Below are 20,447 nucleotides of genomic sequence, written 5' to 3'. Positions count from 1 at the left end.
TCTCATTTTGTCTCTCATAGTTGAAGTGTACCTATGATGAAAATTACAGACCTCTCTCATCTTTCTAAGTAGGAGAACTTGCACAATCAGTGGCTACTTTTTGGCCCCACTGTATAAATAAAAATCTTTTTTTTTTGTTTCTTTGATGTATTGTACAATCGTATCAGCCGACTTATTAGGAGTGTTTTTAACTTTAATTTGATTTACTTTAATTACTTGCTCCCATCAGTAGAAACCCAGCAGTAAGATGTGTCTTCTAGTGCTTGCTGAGCAATTTCCACAGAATGCAGTGCCATCACGGTGTTGACAAGAGCCTCTGTGTTAGTACGTGCACGTGAAAATCAGACTTCTTTTAACAAAACAGATGCACTCCTAAAAAGACCTAAAAGCAAACCAATGCAAAAACATACACACAGAACAGCGAGTGCAGACTAGAAAAGCCGAATCCCGGACATTTTTGGTGATTTAAAAATCCCGGCCGGATGCATTTTTTAGGTCTCAAAAAGAGGACGTCCGGGAAAAAGAGGACGTATGGTCACCCTACCATACGCAATGAAAAGCCAGCCGATTAGAAAGTGTTCCCAATCCAAGTCCAAAGAACGGACGCTGATGGTCAGATTCATCAAGATGAACACATCCAAAAGCACAGGAAGGACATTACTAGCTCCTCAAAAGGGTGTATACGCAGGCTAAAAGGCTAGGCCTCCTTACCAAACTCCACACCAAACATTGCCAACATTCATGAAGGCCTCACTAAACAACTGTTCCCCCATGCCTTTCACTTCTTCTCCTTATAGACTTAGAGGAGAAGCAGTAGCCTCTTTGTCCCCTATAGGCTGGGAGAGGCTTTGCAACATATCATGAGCTAATGGAGGGCCTAATACTGAGACAGAGTCTATTCTGTTACACTGGTATTCCTAAAAAGGAGAACTAGCAGGTATCACAGCCATGATGGTCCTCCTGGGAATCAGTCCCCACCTCCCTCACTGTCAAAAAACCTGAGTGATCGTATGTGAGAGGCAAAACAACCCTGAAGCGCTGTGTGTGATTTTACCTAAAGCCAGGGTGAACAGTCCCAGTCCTAGATATACCCTACCATATATATAAAAAAAACTAGGACAGACCAGGGACCACACCCCTAGGACCTGTGCATCTCAGTTTTACAAATACTGATCAAAGCCTAAGTTAAATAAGTATGTTTTAAATGTGGAATTAAGGCTGTGTCTGTCGTGTGTTTTTTAATTCCAGGAACTAACAGTAGCACTGCACCTTGTGATCAAAGTAAACTTGCTGGGATGTAGTCAATAAGCTCAATAAGTTCTCTCAAATACTGTGGAGCCAGATCAGGTAGTGCTTTATAGGTTAATAACAGTATTTTGTAATTAAAGCAGAATTTGAAGCATGCAGTTGCTGCATTTTGAAACATATTAAGGTTTAGTGCCAGGTTAGACAACTAGTCCCTTTGCGGCCTTAGTTTTGACTAGTAAAGGAGCAGAAAGTTACATTACATTCAGTGTTTTATTCTGTTTACACAATCCAGTCTTACTGCAATATCTAATCCTCAATTGTGTGGACATTATTTGTGTTGTCTGCATAACGGTGGAAATTGCTGCCTTGTTTTAGAATGATTTTTTTCTGGTGGTGGAATGTAGTGTAAATAATAGAGGTCCTAACACTGACCCCTGTGGAACTCCATACTTTACTTTTGCCGTTTCAGAGCATGTATTATTTATATGGATGACAGATGGGATTCAAACCTGTCAAACAATACACTATGCTTTAGAGCCATGGTTCCCACAGGGGGCGCCAAACATCACAATCTGCGCAATTCTTCGTCTGCTCTTATGTGAGCAGTTTGCAAATACAATTTTAAATAACACTGGATTAAATAATCTATATATATTATTATTTAAAGAAGATATTTTTTCTTATGTTATGTCTTGAAAAGAGAAAAGGAACCAAAAAAAAAAAAAGGCTATAATTGCTGTTAATTGTCAGGAAAGACTTGCAAAATCTTTATTCTTTTGGTCTGTGTGTACCGGTGGCTGGTGGGGGATCAAGGAAAAAAGGTAAAAAAGGGAACCACTGGTCTAGACTATCAAACATATCAGTAATCTAATCTCAGTTGTATGAACAATCTAAATGTTTGACAGTTAAAATATGCAGTAATGATGTGCATTCTGTTACACATTTTTATCTGTTAGGTCTATTATTATATTTTTTACCTGTTTGTTTGTCCATAGGATTTCTGATCAGATTACTAGATGTAATTGCATACAAGGGTTTGGCCATCCCTGCCAAACTGCTTTTTTTTTAATTTTTTTTTATTTTATTAAATGTATTAAAGTAAATCCTGCAAATGTTATTCGTTATATTTAATAAATGTAGAAAAATTAAATTAAAACATTTTCATTGGGTCATGTATAGAAGTTTAAACGCCCTACTCAGCACTTAGTAAAGTTGTTTTTTTTGCCATAAATCAAAGCTACTCTATTTTCCCTACTCCATGCATTTTCTCCATTTTTTTTCTCCCCCTTTAGCGCATCCAATTGCATCATGATCGAAGCTAACCCACGCCCCCTCCGACACGTGGGCAGCAAGCCGTATGCATCTTATCACACATTGACGAGTGTTGTGCCACCTAGCGTTGTGTACGGAGAGACACACCTTAAGAGCACTCTTTCCTCATCTCTGTGTAGGCACCTTTAATCAGCTAGCAGAGGTCGTAATTGGACCAGTCTGACAAGGCGAGACCCCTATCTGGCTTAGTCCCGCCCATCTGAACAGATTTGATACGATGTATTCGAGATCCCAGCTCTGGTTGCAGCGTGTGTTTTTACCGCTGCGCCACCTGAGCGGCAAATTCTTTCATTTTAGGAGAATTTCAGGGTCCTCTTGAATGTGCACAAGTTGTAGGGTCTTCCCCCATTTTTCTGGGGGCCATTAGGAGCAGTTCATGTTGGCTTATAAGGTTATATTTTGAATCATTATCTTGGTGTACAAGTCAGCCTTTTCAGCTTAGGTTTTTGATAAATGTTCAAAACTTGTCTTAAAACCCTTCTGGCTTTTGCGTGACCCAGATTTGTGATATGTGTGTCGTGTTTCCATGTCTGTCGATGTTTATTCTTATTTTTATCTTTATTGATTTTTGTTGTAGAGTGCCCTTGGGTGTTATGAAAGGCGTTTGTCAAATACAGTTTTATTATTATTATTAGATTTTGTAATCACCCAATTATTTGGCCAGGGGTGCCCAAAGTTTTGCAAACAACAATGAATTTGATCATATGGTGTAATCTAAAAGAGTAAATAGGGCCGCTCAGGTGGCGCAGCGGTAAAATGCACTCTCCTCATGCGGTTGAAAAGATGCAGTCCACTACTGCACATGTGTCGGAGAGGGCGTGCGACAGTTTGTCAATAAATAATAAACAACAATATTGTATACAGTTTTGCCAAAAGGTTCCACAATGATATTTATGAATATTTTGCACATATGTGACCAATGTTTTATAGAACAACCTTACTGTTAGTTTGTATTCAATTTATTTTCCAATTTTATATTTCATTTATATTTTGTTCATGTTTGTATTAGCTACAGCATGTGTAGTCCATTTCCTGACAGTGATAGAAAAGCTTGGTTTATGTATCTTTGATAATAAGAGGTTAAACTGAATACACTGTAAGAGCCTGATGGACACTTAAGGAGTGCAGTATTTTAGTTTTGCGTAATTACAGTGTAAGTACAGAATGCCTGGATAGTCAACACTGGACTTTGTTATTTGTGATATTGAACTTATTTGTTAATGATATTTTTAACTGTTAAATTTTTAAATCAAAGTTGCAAATAAAGTGCTATTATACACAAAAACATTAAAATATAACTTTAGTTGTTATTGTTAATTCATCATTTATAAGTAAAGCTCCTTTTAGGTGGTGGTTTAATTATTGCTTTCACCCTCTGTTTATAAAATGTAATGTATGCATATTGCATTAAGTACAACCCCAAATCTGAAAAAGTTGGGACAGTATGGAAGACAGTTTGAACCCAAAATATTTCATGTTTTATCTGCTCAACTTCATTTCATTTGTTAATATACCTCCATTCCTGAATTTCAGGCCTGCAACACATTCCAAAAAAGTTTGGGACGGGGCAACTTAGGGCTAGTAATGAAAAAGCCAGTGAAAAAACAAAATAATGATGTGATTCCAAACAGGTGATTGTAATCATGGTTTGGTACAAAAGCAGCATCCAGGAAAGGCTGAGTCTTTGATGAGCGAAGATGATCAGAGGATCTTCAGTTTGTCAACAAATGTGTGAGAAAATTATTGAAATGTATTTCAATATAATTTGCGTATTTCTACCTCTACAGTGCCTAATATCATTAAACGATTCAAGGAATCGGGAGGAATTTTAGTGCGTATAGGACAAAAGTGCAAGCTTAAGCTGAACGCCCGTGATCTTCGATCCCTCAGACGGCACTGCATCAAGTTCTACAATGCAGAGTTACTGCACAAATGCCACTTAAAACTTTACTGTGCAAAAAAAAAAAGCCTTATGTTAACCATGTCCAGAAGCGGCATCGACTTCTCTGGGCTTGGAGGCATCTAGGATGGACCATCACACAGTGGAGAAACGTGTATTGTGGTCAGATGAATCAGCATTCCAGGGCTTTTTTGGAAAGAATGGATGCCGTGTGCTCCAGACCAAAGATGAAAAGGACCATCCAGACTGTTATAAGGAACAAAAGCCAGGGTCTGTCATGGTACGGGGCGGAGTCAGTGCCCTTGGCAAAGGTCATTTACACTTCTGTGATGGCAGCATTAATGCAGAAAAGTACATTGAGATCTTAGAGCAACATGTGCTGCCTTCAAGACGTCATCTTTTCCAGGGACATTCATGTATTTTTTTAACAAGACGATGCAAAACCACATGCTGCACACATTACTAAGGCATGGTTGTGGAAGAAGAGGGTACGAGTACTGGACTGGCCTGCCTGCAGTCCTGATCTGTCCACAATAGAGAATGTGTGGAGAATTTTGAAACAAAAAATGCGACAACGACGAGACAAGAATAGAACAGAATGAAAGCCGAAACACTTGGTCTCCTCGGTGCCAAAACGTCTTAAGTGTGGTGAAAAGGAATGGCAACATTACAAAGTGGTAAATGCTTTACTGTCCCAACTTTTTTCGGAATGTGTTGCAGACCTGAAATGCAGGAATGGATGTTCATCAGTAAATGAAATTAAGTTGAGCAGACAAAACATGAAATATCTCAGGTTCATCCTGTCTGCAATCAAATAAAAGTCAAAGTTTATTTGCATTTTCCATGCTGTGCTAACTTTTTCTGATTTCTGGATTGTACTTTTTTTTTTTTTTACAGGATTAAATACAGTATATTTTCCATGCTGTTGCTCAAATACGAAATTTGGTAGTCTGATAACGAGATACTTAGATTAAAGAATCCTCACATGTGGGTACTGGAGTCTGTATTGGGGGTTATGTAGTAATATTTAACAAAAAAGGATAGAAGTATGTTTGCACAGTTTGTACTTTAATTATAACTTAAATTATTTAGATATAACTGTTGCCATAAGAAATTTAAACTGAGAAAACTTTGTACATTTATTCTTTATATTTTATATCTCATATACTCATATTCTTTATATAACTTCTATGTAAATTAATTTTAATTTCCAGTTTATTTGGGAAGTTTTTGTTTACATTGTTTATGTTAATCAGTGTCTCAAATTTGACTAGTCACCAGCAAGTAAGTAACTGTAAAAATTAAACATAGTAGATTTAAAACCAGCTTTTATTGTGGTGGTGGTGGTTTGGCTTAGTGAAGGTCAAGTTGAGCTGTAGCAGGAGCATAAATGCTACCACATCAATTGAACCACCACACCCATGCAGGAAAGCAAAAGAAAGGTCTTCATTGCGGTCGTATGTGTGTATATATACACAGATAAGTGGAAACATGGGGACCACACCTAATATCTGTCAAAACAGCTTTGTTGTGGTATGGACTTCACAACACATTTGAATGAGTGTTGTGGCATCTGGTACCAGGACATAAGCATCAGTTCCTTTAACTTCTGTATGTTCCAAGGTATGTTTTCACAGTGCGTCCTGGTGTCACCTCTCCCATGGATATGTGCACACGTATTCAGCCATTTACATGATCTTGGAGAAAAATGGATGTGTTGGACCAGTCGACCTTCTTCCATGGTTCTGATGTCTAGTTCAGATGCTTGAGTGCCCATGGTAGGTGCTTTCAACGGTGGACACTCTGACTGGACACTCTGTGTTTTTGCAGCACCATATACAGAAGCTACATACTGATCAGCCATAACATTAAAACCACCTCCTTGTTTCTACACTCACTGTCCATTTAGAATCACTTTGTAGTTCTACAATTACTAACTGTAGTCCATCTGTTTATCTACATGCTTTTTTAGCCCCCTTTCAACTTGTTCTTCAATGGTCAGGACCACCACAGAGCAGGTATTATTTAGGTGGTGGATGATTCTCAGCACTGCAGTGACACTGACATGATGGTGGCGTGTTAGTGTGTATGGTGGTATGAGTGGATTAGACACAAATACCGTTTGAATACCGTGTCCACTCACTGTCCACTATTAGACACTCCTAAATAGTAGGTACACCTTGTAGATGTAAAGTCAGAGACGATCGCTCATCTATTGCTGCTGTTTGAGTTGGTCATCTTCTAGACCTTCATCAGTGGTCACAGGACACTGCCCACGGGGTGCTGTTGGCTGGATATTTTTGGTTGGTGGACTATTCTCAGTCCAGCAGTGACAGTGAGCGCTGCTGTGTCTGATCCACTCAGTGCATAGAATGATCCACCACCCAAATAATACCTGCTCTGTGGGGGTCCTGACCATTGAAGAACAGCATGAAAGGGGGCTAACAAGCATGTAGAGAAACAGATGGACTACAGTCAGTAATTGTAGAACTACAAAGTGCTCCTATATGGTAAGTGGAGCTGATAAAATGGACAGTGAGTGTAGAAACAAGGAGGTGGTTATGGCTGATCAGTGTATACCCAACACTGACCCCTGTGAAACACCATACTTCATAGTTTCAGAGCATTTATTGTTTACATAGTAGTGGTCAGTCAGGTAGGATTTAAACCATAAGAGTGTCAGTGCTCTTAGTTCTTAGTGTCTTGTACAGTCAGCCAGATTGTGTTCAATCCCCCCCAGGAGTCAACAACAATGATCACTCCAAGAGCAAGGTGAGTAAATTCTAACAATACAACAACAGTTTGGATTTATTTTCCTCTGATAAGACCTAAGAACCTCTTTTCTCATGTTCCACATGAGTCTCCAACATCCCCACTGGAAAACTACAAATGTAATTTTTATATGGCTTTTTTTTAAAGAATGCCCTTTTTCTTGCTACCCTTTATTTAAGCCCAGCTATGTGAAGTATACAGGCTGTGGTTTTCCTTCCATCTGAGCTGCAGATTTCTACAGCTTCTAAAATTTAACTTTGGCCTTTTATTATATATATTTTATGCGTTTTGCTCCCATTTGCTCCCAATTTAGCGTAGTCAACTTGTCTTCCGCTGCTGGGGGGTCCCTGATTGCAGTCGAAGTGGGTATATTGCTGCTCATGACTCCTTACGACTCCTTCCAGCCCTTAGCAGAACCCTTTTTCACCCATGCATTCTGCACAGGCGTCTCTCTATCTGTTAATCAGGGTCCTTACACAGGAGTTCAGAATCTCGATGCAGGTGTGCTAGCGGAATATCCCGCTGCACCACCTGGGCATCTGTACCAACTTTTTAATGCCATCAGCAAAAAATGTTTTTGGTTGTGCCCGTAGCCATTGATGCACCACTGCTTTTACATCATCACCACGTGAAAATCTTCTTCCCCTTAAAGCTTCTTTGAGCGTCCAAATAGGTGCAAATTAGATGGCGCTAAATCCAGACTATAAGCTCTTTCTCAGACCAATTACTACTCCTCTTGCCCTCGTTTTGAGGATCCCTCGTATTTACTTCCCGTTCATAGTCTGTACATTGGTGCCAGTGTAATAAACTTAATCCTTCACAAACACAGAGCAAAAGTATATACAATGCTTCTCAATCTAGGTTTAATTATAAGATAAATAAAAAGGACAGCCTAGCAGGTACACACTGGTGTATAGTGTTTTTTGGACTTGTTGAAGATCTGCATCAGACTCCTAGACCTGTACGGCCTCTGCACAGTCCCTTTATTTTGCTCCAGATCCTCCACTAAAGAAAGACATAAAAGACACAAGCATTGAGTCACTCCATCACCAGTACAGAGTAAAATCATGTTGGTTACTAATGTCATGTGAACTGTACTACCCTACAAAGCCAAAAATGGACCAGCCCCAGTATACCTTAAAGAAATCATAAAACTTCGCTTTGTACCATGCACACTCTGAGCCACTAGACTCGGCCTTCTTTGCAAATTATATTGATTTTCCCCAAAAGTATTCACTCACCCATCCAATTCATTGAATTCAGGTGTTCCGATCACTTCCGTGGCCACAGGTGTATAAAACCAAGCACCTATGCATGCAGACTGATTTTACAAACATTAGTGAAAGAATGGTTCGCTCTCAGGAGCTCAGTGAATTCCAGTGTGGTACCGTGATAGGATGCCACCTGTGCAACAAGTCCGGTCGTGAAATTTCCTCGCTACTAAATATTCCACAGTCAACTGTCAGTAGTATTATGACAAAGTGGAAGTGATTAGGAATGACAGCTACTCAGCCATGAAGTGATAGGCCACGTAAAATGACAGAGCAGGTCAGCGGATGCTGAGGCACATAGTGCGCAGAGGTCACAGTGCGCAGCGGTCAATCGCTACAGACCTCCAAACTTCATGTGGCTCAAGAACAGTGTGTAGAGCTTCATGGAATGGGTTTCCATGGCCGAGCAGCTGCATCCAAGCCTTACATCACCAAGCACAATGCAAAGCGTCGGATGCAGTGGTGTAAAGCATGCCGCCACTGGTCTCTAGAGCAGTGCAGACGTGTTCTCTGTAGTGACGAGTCACGCTTCTCCGTATCGCAATCCAATGGATGAGTCTGGGTTTGGCGGTTGCCAGGAGAACGGTACTTGTCCGACTGCATTGTGCCGATTGTAAAGTTTGGTGGAGGGGGGATTATGGTGTGGGGCTGAGCCATAAGAGTGAAAGGAACTCTTAATGCTTCAGCATACCAAGAGATTTTAGACAATTTCATGCTCCCAACTTTGTGGGAACAGTTTGGGGATGGCCCCTTCCTGTTCCAACATGACTGCGCACCAGTGCACAAAGCAAGGTCCATAAAGACATGGATGAGCGAGTCTGGTGTGGAAGAGTCCTGACCTTAACCCGATTAGAACACCTTTGAAATGAATTAGAGCGGAGTCAAAAATTCCCATAAACACACTCCTAAACCTTGTGGAAAGCCTTCCCAGAAGAGTTGAAGCTGTTATAGCTACAAAGGGTGGGCCTACATCATATTAAACCCAATGGATTAAGAATGGGACGTCACTCAAGTTCATATGCGTGTGAAGGCAGACGAGTGAATACTTTTGGCAATATAGTGTATATTCTGTACATTGGTGCCAGTGTAATGAAGTATAAGTTAATATTAAATTAAAATAGATAAGCAGCTAAAAGAAAACAAACACAAAAAATTAAGAAACATTTACTATTAATTCCTACAGCTTTAAAAGCAATTTGCCTGCATCGCTAATAAGATTATATTTTCTATACAGCTCTAGTCATAGAGGCTGATATTGATCAGGGTTAAATACTACTTTAGAAACTATTTTAATGTCAATGGTTTTGGAACGGGAAGTCCAACAAACTCGTGATCTGTGGTGACCTAATTTTGGTCACATATTGTATATTAATTTCCACTTCTACATAATTTATTGTTCATATTAATAATTCATAGTAAAACACATTATACAGTATATCCAGGGCTGTTTGGTATTCTGTATGATGATTGGCTTCATCCAGTTCTACCACTGGATGAAGTGTTGAGGTTCATGTTGTAACCTCAAACTGAGATCAAACTCAAAACACTTAGGTAATGAATTGTACTCAAATCTCTAAACAAAATGTAATTGTTCAAACAATCTACTGTGTCTGCCAAATCTTACAGATACTGCTGTACTGTAACCTACTGCTTAACCATCTGAGGCAAACCTGGGGGTTACTTGGAATCGCGAATGACATAATTAATAGCAATTTAATATAAAATGTAAACTCTATATATTTGTTTGTTTGTTTATTAGGATTTTAATGTCACTTTGGTTACATTCATGACAGGAACGGTAGTTACTCATTACACAAGATTACATCATGGACAATTTTGTATCTCCAATTCACCTTACTTGCACGTCTTTGGACTGTGGGAGGAAACCGGAGCCCCCGGAGTAAACCCACACAGACACGGGGAGAACATGCAGACTCCACACAGAAAGGACCCGGACCGCTCCACCTGGGGATCGAACCCAGGACAGTGCTACCCACTTAGCCACCGTGCTGCCCACTTTATATATTTAGACTAGCAAATAATATACAAACGATTTACTCTTTAAAAAAAAAAAAAAAAAAATGCATTGTTTTATCTCTGCTTTAGCCAATTTAGGGATGCGGTGGGTACAATTCAGGTAGGAAAGGTAGGATAACACCCTGGACAGGGCACCAGTCCATCACAGGGCAAACACACTCACTCACTAAGAGGACTTTAGTATCTTCAATTAACCTGACTGCATGTCTTTGGACTGTGGGAGGAAACCGGAGCATCCAGAGGAAACCCAAACAAACACGAGGAGAACAAGCGAACTCCACACAGAAAAAACCCAGAGCGCCCCACATGGAAATCAAACCCAGGACCTTCTTGCTGTGAGATGAGTGCTACCCACCAAGCCACTGGCATGCCCTATTTGCAAAAAATTGTTTACATATTTTTTTCCCCCCCTTTTTCTCCCACTTTAGCTCATCCAATTTCTACCCATCAATCATCCTCTCATTAATGCTGGTCCCCGCTCCTGATTGGGGAGGATGAAGCTGCTCCACGCCCCCTCCGAAACGTGCACAGCAATCAAACATCTTATCACCTACACATGACGAGTGCAGTGCGGTACAGTGCTGTGCACAGAGGGCCACACCCTCTACCGCACTCCTTTCCCTCCGTGCAGGCGCCACTAACCAGCCAGCAGAGGTCGTAATCACACTAGTCTGAGAGAGAGTCCCTATCGGGCTTAGTCCCACCCCTTATCTGAACAACAGGGCAATCGGTGTTCATGTGGCCACTCAGCCTCAGCCGGCAAGGCAGAGCCGAGATTCGATACAAGATCTCAGCTCTGGTGAACAGCGTGTGTTTTTACCGCTGCGCCACCTGAGCGGCTTGTTTACATATTTTAATTATAAATTTGATGAGTGGTAGCACTGTCGCCTCACAGCAAGAAGGTCCTGGGTTCGAGCCTTCGAGGTGGGGCGGTCCGGGTCCTTTCTGTGTAGTTTGCATGTTCTCCCCGTGTCTGTGTGGGTTTCCTCCCACAGTCCAAAGACACACAAGTTAGGTAAATTGGAGATACTTAAGTGTCCATGGCTGTTCTTGACATTAAACGTGTGAACTGATAAACCTTGTGTAATGAGTAACTACCTGTTCCTGTCGTTAATGTAACCAAAGTGTAAAATGACGTTAAATTTCTAATAAATACATTTAATGAAGAATATATTCTCTTATTCTAAGCATCAGGGCAGCAGTTTTACTGTACCAAAAGTAGGGCAGGAAGTGAAACTTCTAAGTAAGTAAAACTGATGTAGGCCACTGTGCTGGAATATGTTTTATATGTCAGTCTAAAAGTGTGAAGTAGATCATAGTGCTTTCAATTTGCAGTCAGAAATTCTGTACACAGCTTAACAATGTGTAGACTGCAGATGCAACACACTGTTAGATATGTGCCAACCTTTGGATGATTTTAATTGCAAATGCCCTTTTAATAATGTCTAAATAATGCACTTATTAAACATGTATTTAATCAATACAAATAGAAGAAAATAGAATAAGTATGACTTCAAATTAAATAAATATGAAATGTGAAGAATGTATTAAGTTGAATATACACTGATCAGTCATAACATTATGACCATCTTTCTAATATTGTGTTGGTCCCCCTTTTGCTGCCAAAGCAGCCCTGCATCTGTGATGCACCGTGTATTCTGACACCTTTCTATCAGAACCAGCGTTAACTTCATCAATTTGAGCTACAGTAGCTCATCTGTTAGATCGGACCACACGGACCAGCCTTCGCTCCCCACGTGCATCATTTGAGCCTTGGCCGCCCATGATCCAGTTGCCGGTTTACCACTGTTCCTTCCTTGGACTGCTTTTGATAGATACTGACCACTGCAGACCGGGAACACCCCATGAGAAGGTGGGGTGGGGTTTTGGCGATGCTCTGACCCAGTCGTCTAGCCATCACAATCTGGCCCTTGTCAAACTCCTCAAATCCTTACGCTTGTCCATTTTTCCTGCTTCTAACATCAACTTTAAGGATAAAATGTTCACTTGCTGCCTAATATATCCCACCCACTAACAGGTGCCGTGATAAAGAGATATTCAGTGTTATTCACTTCACCAGTCAGTGGTCAGTGTATACAGTGCATGATTAGGGCTGCGCTACGCTGCAAATAAATAATATGGACAGTTTTACAGAATGCATACAAACGCATGTAGGGCAGTTGTAGCCTAGCGGTTAAGGTACTGGACTAGTAAGCAGAAGGTCGCTGGTTCAAACCCCACCACTGCCAGGTTGCCACTGTTGGGCCCTTGAGCAAGGCCCATAACCCTCAGTTGCTTAAACTGTAAGTCACTTTGGATAAAAAGCGTCTGCTAAATGCTGAAAATGTAAATGGTTATAAGCCACCTAGCTGTAGGGCAGTTGTAGCCTAGCGGTTGAGATACTGGACTAGTAATCGAAAGGATTAAGCCCCACCACTGCCAGGTTGCCACTGTTGGGCCCTTGAGCAAGGCCCATAACCCTCAATTCCTTAGACAACATAGTCACAGTACTTTGGATAAAAGCGTCTGCTAAATGCATACATAATACATATCTTACTGTATTTGAAATAGTAGCCTTGCCATTGGCTGATTGGTAATTTCACTATTTAGTTAGCAGGTTGTTATTTTGAACTCAACAGTTGTCTCCTCTGTGTGTCGGCTGATACTGATGTATGGTGTATTATATATTTCCATTAATGTTTTTCACTCTCAGCTTGCTCAAGTCAGGGCTGTGGTGAATCAAGCAGCTAGTAATGGTATATCATACAACTTCGTAGTCAGGTGTCCACATACTTTTAACCATTTAGAGTATGTTTGTCAATCCAGGAGTAGGCAGCTTGCTTAAGTTCCTCCAAAGAAGTCAGTAAAGTCTCATTGACAAAGGATCCCAAAAAACGTGCAGTTGTCTATAGCCTTAGCTTAGGTCATTGTTCGTTACTTCAAGACCTCTGAAGATGTCTTGTGGCATTTGGCACCAAGACATTAACAGTGAATCCTTTAAGTCCTGTAAGTTGTAAGGTGGGGTTGCCATGGGTTGCTTGTGCAGTACATCTCACAGGGTACTTGATTAGAATTGAGACCTGGGGGACCAGTGTGGCAGGGTGCATTATAAAGCTGAAAGAGAACTGTCATTAGGAAATACCATTGCTATGACGGCGTGTACTTAGTCTGCAGTAATATTTAGGTAGCTGGTATGTGTCAAAGTGACATCCACATGAATTTCAGGACCCAGAGGTTTGGAGCAAAACAATGTCTTACACTCACCAGCTTGTCTGGTTCCCATAGTGTATCTTAAATACATATCTTACCCTAGCTATTCCAAAGCCATTCAGATGATTTATCAGACCAGGTCACCTTCATCCATTGTTCCAGTTTTGATGCAGTGGGTAGCCGTGGTATGTACCCACTGACAGTGGTCAGAGTAGAGACAAGCCACAAACCCCAGACTATAGCGTCTGGTACAAACCAACAAAGGGGCTACTGTGGCTTAGGTTGCAGATCATTTTCATTCTACTAAAAGAAGGAAATGCATCACAACACACAGTGCATCAACTCTTTTGTAAATGGGGCTGCGCAGTCACAGGGCAGTCGAAGTGGACGTGTCCATAGTCAAAAGCACCGGAGCAATGGAAAAAGATTGACTGGTCTCACAAATCCTGTTTTCTTCATGTGGACATTTCATTTAGACAAAAAAGACCATCAGTTTAAGCCGCTCAGGTGGCGCAGGGGTAAAAACACACGCTAGAACACCAGAGCTGGGATCTCGAATACATCATATGGAGTCTCAGCTCTGCCTGCCGGCTGGGCTGAGAAGCCACATGAACAACGATTGGCCTGTTGTTCAGATAGAGGTGGGATATTAAGCCGGATAGGGTCTCTCTCATGACTGATGCAACTACAACCTCTGCTGGCTGATTGATTGGCGCCTGCACAGAGACGAGAAAAGAGTACGTTTATCAGGGTGTGTCTCTCCATACACAGTGCTGATTCACATATTCACTCGTCAAGTAAGTGGCAAGATGCGTACGGCTGCTGCCCACGTGTCGGAGGGGGCATGAAAGTAGGACAGGAAATAGAATGCAATCCTTATTGCTACTGCTGCACATTCGGTTCTCTATGTGCACAAACAGTCTGCTATTAACCTTTTGCCATTTTTAATAGAAGAAAATCATGTTCATATGACCTCTATTGTGTGTGTGTGTCCACTGTTTAGGTATGGATGTGTCAATGATACTTACAAAAGCAGAGGAAGAGAGTGTCCACGCACATGCTGTACACACTGAAGAAGCCCTGAGCAATAAAGTAAGTTCCCACCAACACCACCTGAAATACAGCAACAGCACAAACACACTATATTTAATGCTTGACCACAGTAATGCATTCACATAGATTCATGTTTTTAAATGACCGTAACTAAAAGTCAACTAGAACTGATATGGTTGTTCACCAAAAGTACTGATCAGCCATAAAATTAAAATCACCTCCTTGTTTCTACACTCACTGTCCATTCTATCAGCTCCACTTACCATATAGAAGCACTTTGTAGTTCTACAATTACTGACTGTAGTCCATCTGTTTCTCTGCATGCTTTGTTAGCCCCCTTTCATGCTGTTCAATGGTCAGGACCCCCACAGGACCACTACAGAGCAGGTATTATTTAGGTGGTGGCTCATTCTCAGCACTGCAGTGACACTGACATGGTGGTGGTGTTAGTGTGTGTTGTGCTGGTATGAGTGGATCAGACACAGCAGCGCTGCTGGAGTTTTTAAATATGTCCACTCACTGTCCACTCAATTAGACACTCCTACCTAGTTGGTCCACCTTGTAGATGTAAAGTCAGAGACAATTGCACATCTATTGCTGCTGTTTGAGTTCATCGGTCATCTTCTAGACCTTCATCAGTGGTCACAGGACGCTGCCCACGGGGCGCTATTGGTTGGATATATTTTTGGTTGGATATATTTTTGGTTGGTGGACTATTCTCAGTCCAGCAGGGACAGTGAGGTGTTTAAAAACTCCAGCAGCGCTGCTTTGTCTGATCCACTCATACTAGCACAACACACACTAACACACCACCACCTTCCTTGCTCTGTAGTGGTCCTGTAGTGGAGAGGCCTGACCATTGAAGAACAGCATAAAAGGGGGCTGACAAAGCATGTAGGGAAGCAGATGGACTACAGTCAGTAATTGTAGAACTACAAAGTGCTTCTATATGGTAAGTGGAGCTGATAAAATGGACAGTGAGTGTAGAAACAAGGAGGTGGTTTTAATGTTATGGCTGATCAAATTGTCACACGTAACTAATGTTAACACATGCTGACACTAGTAACTCTTGTTGTTCACAAGTTCACGAGTCATGAGTCAGAGTCATTTGAAACGAGTCCCCATCTCTGGTATGCACCCAGTCTGTTACATTTTATTTCACCCAATTGTCCCTACCAACGTTTAAACCAAACCCATGCCAATAGCAGTACGTACGGTAATGGTCACCCAGTTGTAATGCAGCATCTTGGCCTGGAATATGTTTTTTGGTAGTTCAGTGTGTCCAGAGAAAAACATAAAGGCCAGTACACCTAAAATCAAATAAAGAAAAGCTTGACTTAAATAGTCTGCAGGTTTTCACTTTCCTTAAATGCATGTGAATAAATAATTAAAATGTCTTACCAATTGCTCCAATCACCAGCAACTTGCAAAAAAATAGCAGTGTGTCAGTAACACTGTCAAGCACCAACACCCTGTAAATCACAACATGTGCTGTGTGTGAACTTATAACAATCAAATGTGTAGACACAACATTTAAAAGTAGACAAAATATGTACAGTGTATCACAAAAGTGAGTACACCCCTCACATTTCTGCAGATATTTAAGTATATCTTTTCATGGGACAACACTGACAAAATGACACTTTGACACAATGAAAAGTAGTCTGTGTGCAGCTTATATAACAGTGTAAATTTATTCTTCCCTCAAAATAACTCAATATACAGCCATTAATGTCTAAACCACCGGCAACAAAAGTGAGTACACCCCTTAGTGAAAGTTCCTAAAGTGTCAATATTTTGTGTGGCCAGCATTATTTCCCAGAACTGCCTTAACTCTCCTGGGCATGGAGTTTACCAGAGCTTCACAGGTTGCCACTGGAATGCTTTTCCACTCCTCCATGACGACATCATGGAGCTGGCGGATATTCGAGACTTTGCGCTCCTCCACCTTCCGCTTGAGGATGCCCCAAAGATGTTCTATTGGGTTTAGGTCTGGAGACATGCTTGGCCAGTCCATCACCTTTACCCTCAGCCTCTTCAATAAAGCAGTGGTCGTCTTAGAGGTGTGTTTGGGGTCATTATCATGCTGGAACACTGCCCTGCGACCCAGTTTCCGGAGTAGGGGATCATGCTCTGCTTCAGTATTTCACAGTACATATTGGAGTTCATGTGTCCCTCAATGAAATGTAACTCCCCAACACCTGCTGCACTCATGCAGCCCCAGACCATGGCATTCCCACCACCATGCTTGACTGTAGGCATGACACACTTATCTTTGTACTCCTCACCTGATTGCCGCCACACATGCTTGAGACCATCTGAACCAAACAAATTAATCTTGGTCTCATCAGACCATAGGACATGGTTCCAGTAATCCATGTCCTTTGTTGACATGTCTTCAGCAAACTGTTTGCGGGCTTTCTTGTGTAGAGACTTCAGAAGAGGCTTCCTTCTGGGGTGACAGCCATGCAGACCAATTTGATGTAGTGTGCGGCGTATGGTCTGAGCACTGACAGGCTGACCCCCCACCTTTTCAATCTCTGCAGCAATGCTGACAGCACTCCTGCGCCTATCTTTCAAAGACAGCAGTTGGATGTGACGCTGAGCACGTGCACTCAGCTTCTTTGGACGACCAACGCGAGGTCTGTTCTGAGTGGACCCTGCTCTTTTAAAACGCTGGATGATCTTGGCCACTGTGCTGCAGCTCAGTTTCAGGGTGTTGGCAGTCTTCTTGTAGCCTTGGCCATTTTCATGTAGCGCAACAATTCGTCTTTTAAGATCCTCAGAGAGTTCTTTGCCATGAGGTGCCATGTTGGAACTTTCAGTGACCAGTATGAGAGAGTGTGAGAGCTGTACTACCAAATTGAACACACCTGCTCCCTATGCACACCTGAGACCTAGTAACACTAACAAGTCACATGACATTTTGGAGGGAAAATGACAAGCAGTGCTCAATTTGGACATTTAGGGGTGTAGTCTCTTAGGGGTGTACTCACTTTTGTTGCCGGTGGTTTAGACATGAATGGCTGTATATTGAGTTATTTTGAGGGAAGAATAAATTTACACTGTTATATAAGCTGCACACAGACTACTTTTCATTGTGTCAAAGTGTCATTTTGTCAGTGTTGTCCCATGAAAAGATATACTTAAATATCTGCAGAAATGTGAGGGGTGTACTCACTTTTGTGATACACTGTATATGTCCATAGATTTCCTAAATTATTGAATTTTTTTTTTAGGCTTATGTAAAATAATGGGATTGTTTTTGACACTTATACACTGAAAATAACACACACATAATACAAAGCAGCTGATTCTTACAATTTCTCAGAACCCCGAGCTCTAACACAAGTTTAAAAGTGAAACAGTGAGGAAAATCCAGCTAAACACAGATACATGTAGATGCTTTCAAAGTGAATCTGATGGTTATTCCACACAAATGCATATTCGTCTCATATTCACACTTTGATGACGTTTTACTGCAAAGTGACTGTTCATTGTTAATTTGAATTTAAATAAAAAATTTTTTTAAAAACACACTGAACATGTTGAGTTTAAGGGAAACGTTGAGTTTAAGGGTACAAATTTCTCACCGAAGGGCTAGCCCTATAAACTAGCCCTATTTATTTATATAGGCTGTGTTCGAAAACCTATTGAGCTCTCTACATAGGCAGCATTTTACATCATCCTATGCGCTCCCGAGAAGTAGGCTGTTCGAAATCCTAGGTGCCTTAATATCCTCCCTAGTAAGGTATCTTAAAATTTCAAAAGTATTTTGAGTGGAGAACGAGGGAGCATCCGATGCTTCCTTGGCGGTGAAGGCAATCCCAGCATTCAGTGCGGCATGACTGAAGCAAAGAACGGACTTATTTTCAAATGTAAATACTATATCATTGATTTTTAATTTGTAGAAACATGTACAAGTGTATTTATTTGCAAATTCGGGCTTGTCAATAACAATTTAACCATGTTCGGTACACGGAGGGAGATGTTAGTTGACATGCTAGCGCGTTGTGCCACCTCATCCCATTGGTTTGAATGGCATGATGCTAACTGTGTTAGCTTAGTAAGCGAAACCCGATCTTATCGCTGTCTAAGTAGTGCGTTCGAATAACCTGCCTTATAAGTAGATGACTTATTAGAATCCTCTCTACTCTATCCCATGTAGACAGTAAGGCAGATCACTAGGTTTTTTAACACACCCTTAGACTCACAATATACTACTAGGAAGCACGGTTCTGCACATTTTAATAAAAAAGACTTAAAAGTACATTCTCTGGGCTGCTCAGGTGGCGCAGCGGTAAAGTACGCTAGCTCACCAGAGTTGGGGTTTCGAATACATCGTATCGAATCTCAGCTCTGCCTTTCCGACTGGGCTGGGCGGCTGCATGAACAACGATTGGCTGTTGTTCAGGGTTAGAGGGTAAGAAAGTCGGATCATAGGTCCTCATAACTGGTGCGACTGCGGCCCCTGCTGGCTGACTGATGGCGCCTGCACAGGGCTGAGGAATAATGCTGATGGGGGTGTGACCCTCCGTACACAGCGCCCGTCGGTGTATGAACTCGAATCGAGCAGGTGAAAAATGCAATCTGTACTGACTATACGTGCCGGAGGGGGCGCATGTCCTCAGTCAGCGGTGAAGGGTCGATTCAATATAGAGGACGCATTCAGGGTAATTGGACACGACTAGATCAGGGAAAAAAGTGGGGGGAAAATCCCCCAGGTGACACTAAAACTTTTGACCTAATCTGTTCAAGCAAACACACAAGATAAGAACAGTGTTGGGGCTTCTGTGTGAGAGCTTACCGACTAATGTTCCTAATTATCAGCATATGTGAACTCCTGGCAGACTCCCAAAAATTGTCTCCATGTATAGCAATCTGCAATTAATCACAAAACACAAAATCATCTGCACCATCATCAGAGTACCACCTGCTGATGTTCTTAATGATGAATATTGTGATTACTTTACACCTTATGTATTGAACCCACAACTTTCGGATGGAAAAGATATGGAAATGCAAATAAAATAAAAACGCAGTGTTCCTTACATTTAGTTTGACTTTTATTTGATTGCAGACAGGATGAACCTGAGATATTTAATGTTTTATCTGCTCAGCTTCATTTTATTTATTAATGAACATCCATTCCTGCATTTCAGGCCTGCAACACAATCCAAAAAAAAGTTGGGACGGGGGCAATTTATGGCTAGTAATGAGGTGAAAAAACTAAATAATGATGTGATTCCAAACAGGTGATTGTAATCATGGTTTGGTACAAAAGCAGCATCCACGAAAGGCTGAGTCTTTGATGAGTAAAGATGATCAGAGGATCTCCAGTTTGTCAACAAATGTGTGAGAAAATTATTGAAAAGTTTAAAAGCAATGTACCTCAAATATAGATTGGAAGGGATTTGCATATTTCTCCCTCTACAGTGCATAATATCATTAAACCATTCAAGTAATCAGGAGGAATTTCAGTGCGTAAAGGCCAAGAGCGCAAGCTTAACCTGAACGCCCGTGATCTTCGATCCCTCAGACGGCACTGCATCAAGAACCGCCACTCAACAATAGCTGATATAACCACATGGGTGAGGGATTACTTTGGCAAACCTTTGTCAAGC

The 20,447-nt window shown here is 41.4% G+C and overlaps 1 protein-coding gene across 1 annotated transcript in view; it reads right to left on the bottom strand.

The window, feature by feature from the left end:
- Window positions 1-8,093: 8,093 nt before the first annotated feature.
- The window catches only part of LOC134301300 (choline transporter-like protein 4), a 28,673-nt gene continuing 16,319 nt past the window's right edge, over window positions 8,094-20,447 (bottom strand). Inside the window, exons 18-22 of the mRNA XM_062985951.1 lie at window positions 19,631-19,704; window positions 16,225-16,295; window positions 16,039-16,133; window positions 14,799-14,883; window positions 8,094-8,257 (exon numbers count right to left, since the gene is read on the bottom strand). Coding sequence (XP_062842021.1) covers window positions 8,145-8,257; window positions 14,799-14,883; window positions 16,039-16,133; window positions 16,225-16,295; window positions 19,631-19,704 — 438 coding nt within the window. The 3' untranslated portion in view covers window positions 8,094-8,144. The remainder of the gene's footprint in view (window positions 8,258-14,798; window positions 14,884-16,038; window positions 16,134-16,224; window positions 16,296-19,630; window positions 19,705-20,447) is intronic.

Source organism: Trichomycterus rosablanca, chromosome 23, assembly GCF_030014385.1.
Source record: "Trichomycterus rosablanca isolate fTriRos1 chromosome 23, fTriRos1.hap1, whole genome shotgun sequence".
NCBI lineage: Eukaryota > Metazoa > Chordata > Actinopteri > Siluriformes > Trichomycteridae > Trichomycterus > Trichomycterus rosablanca.
This window is presented reverse-complemented; position numbering and strand designations above follow the sequence as displayed.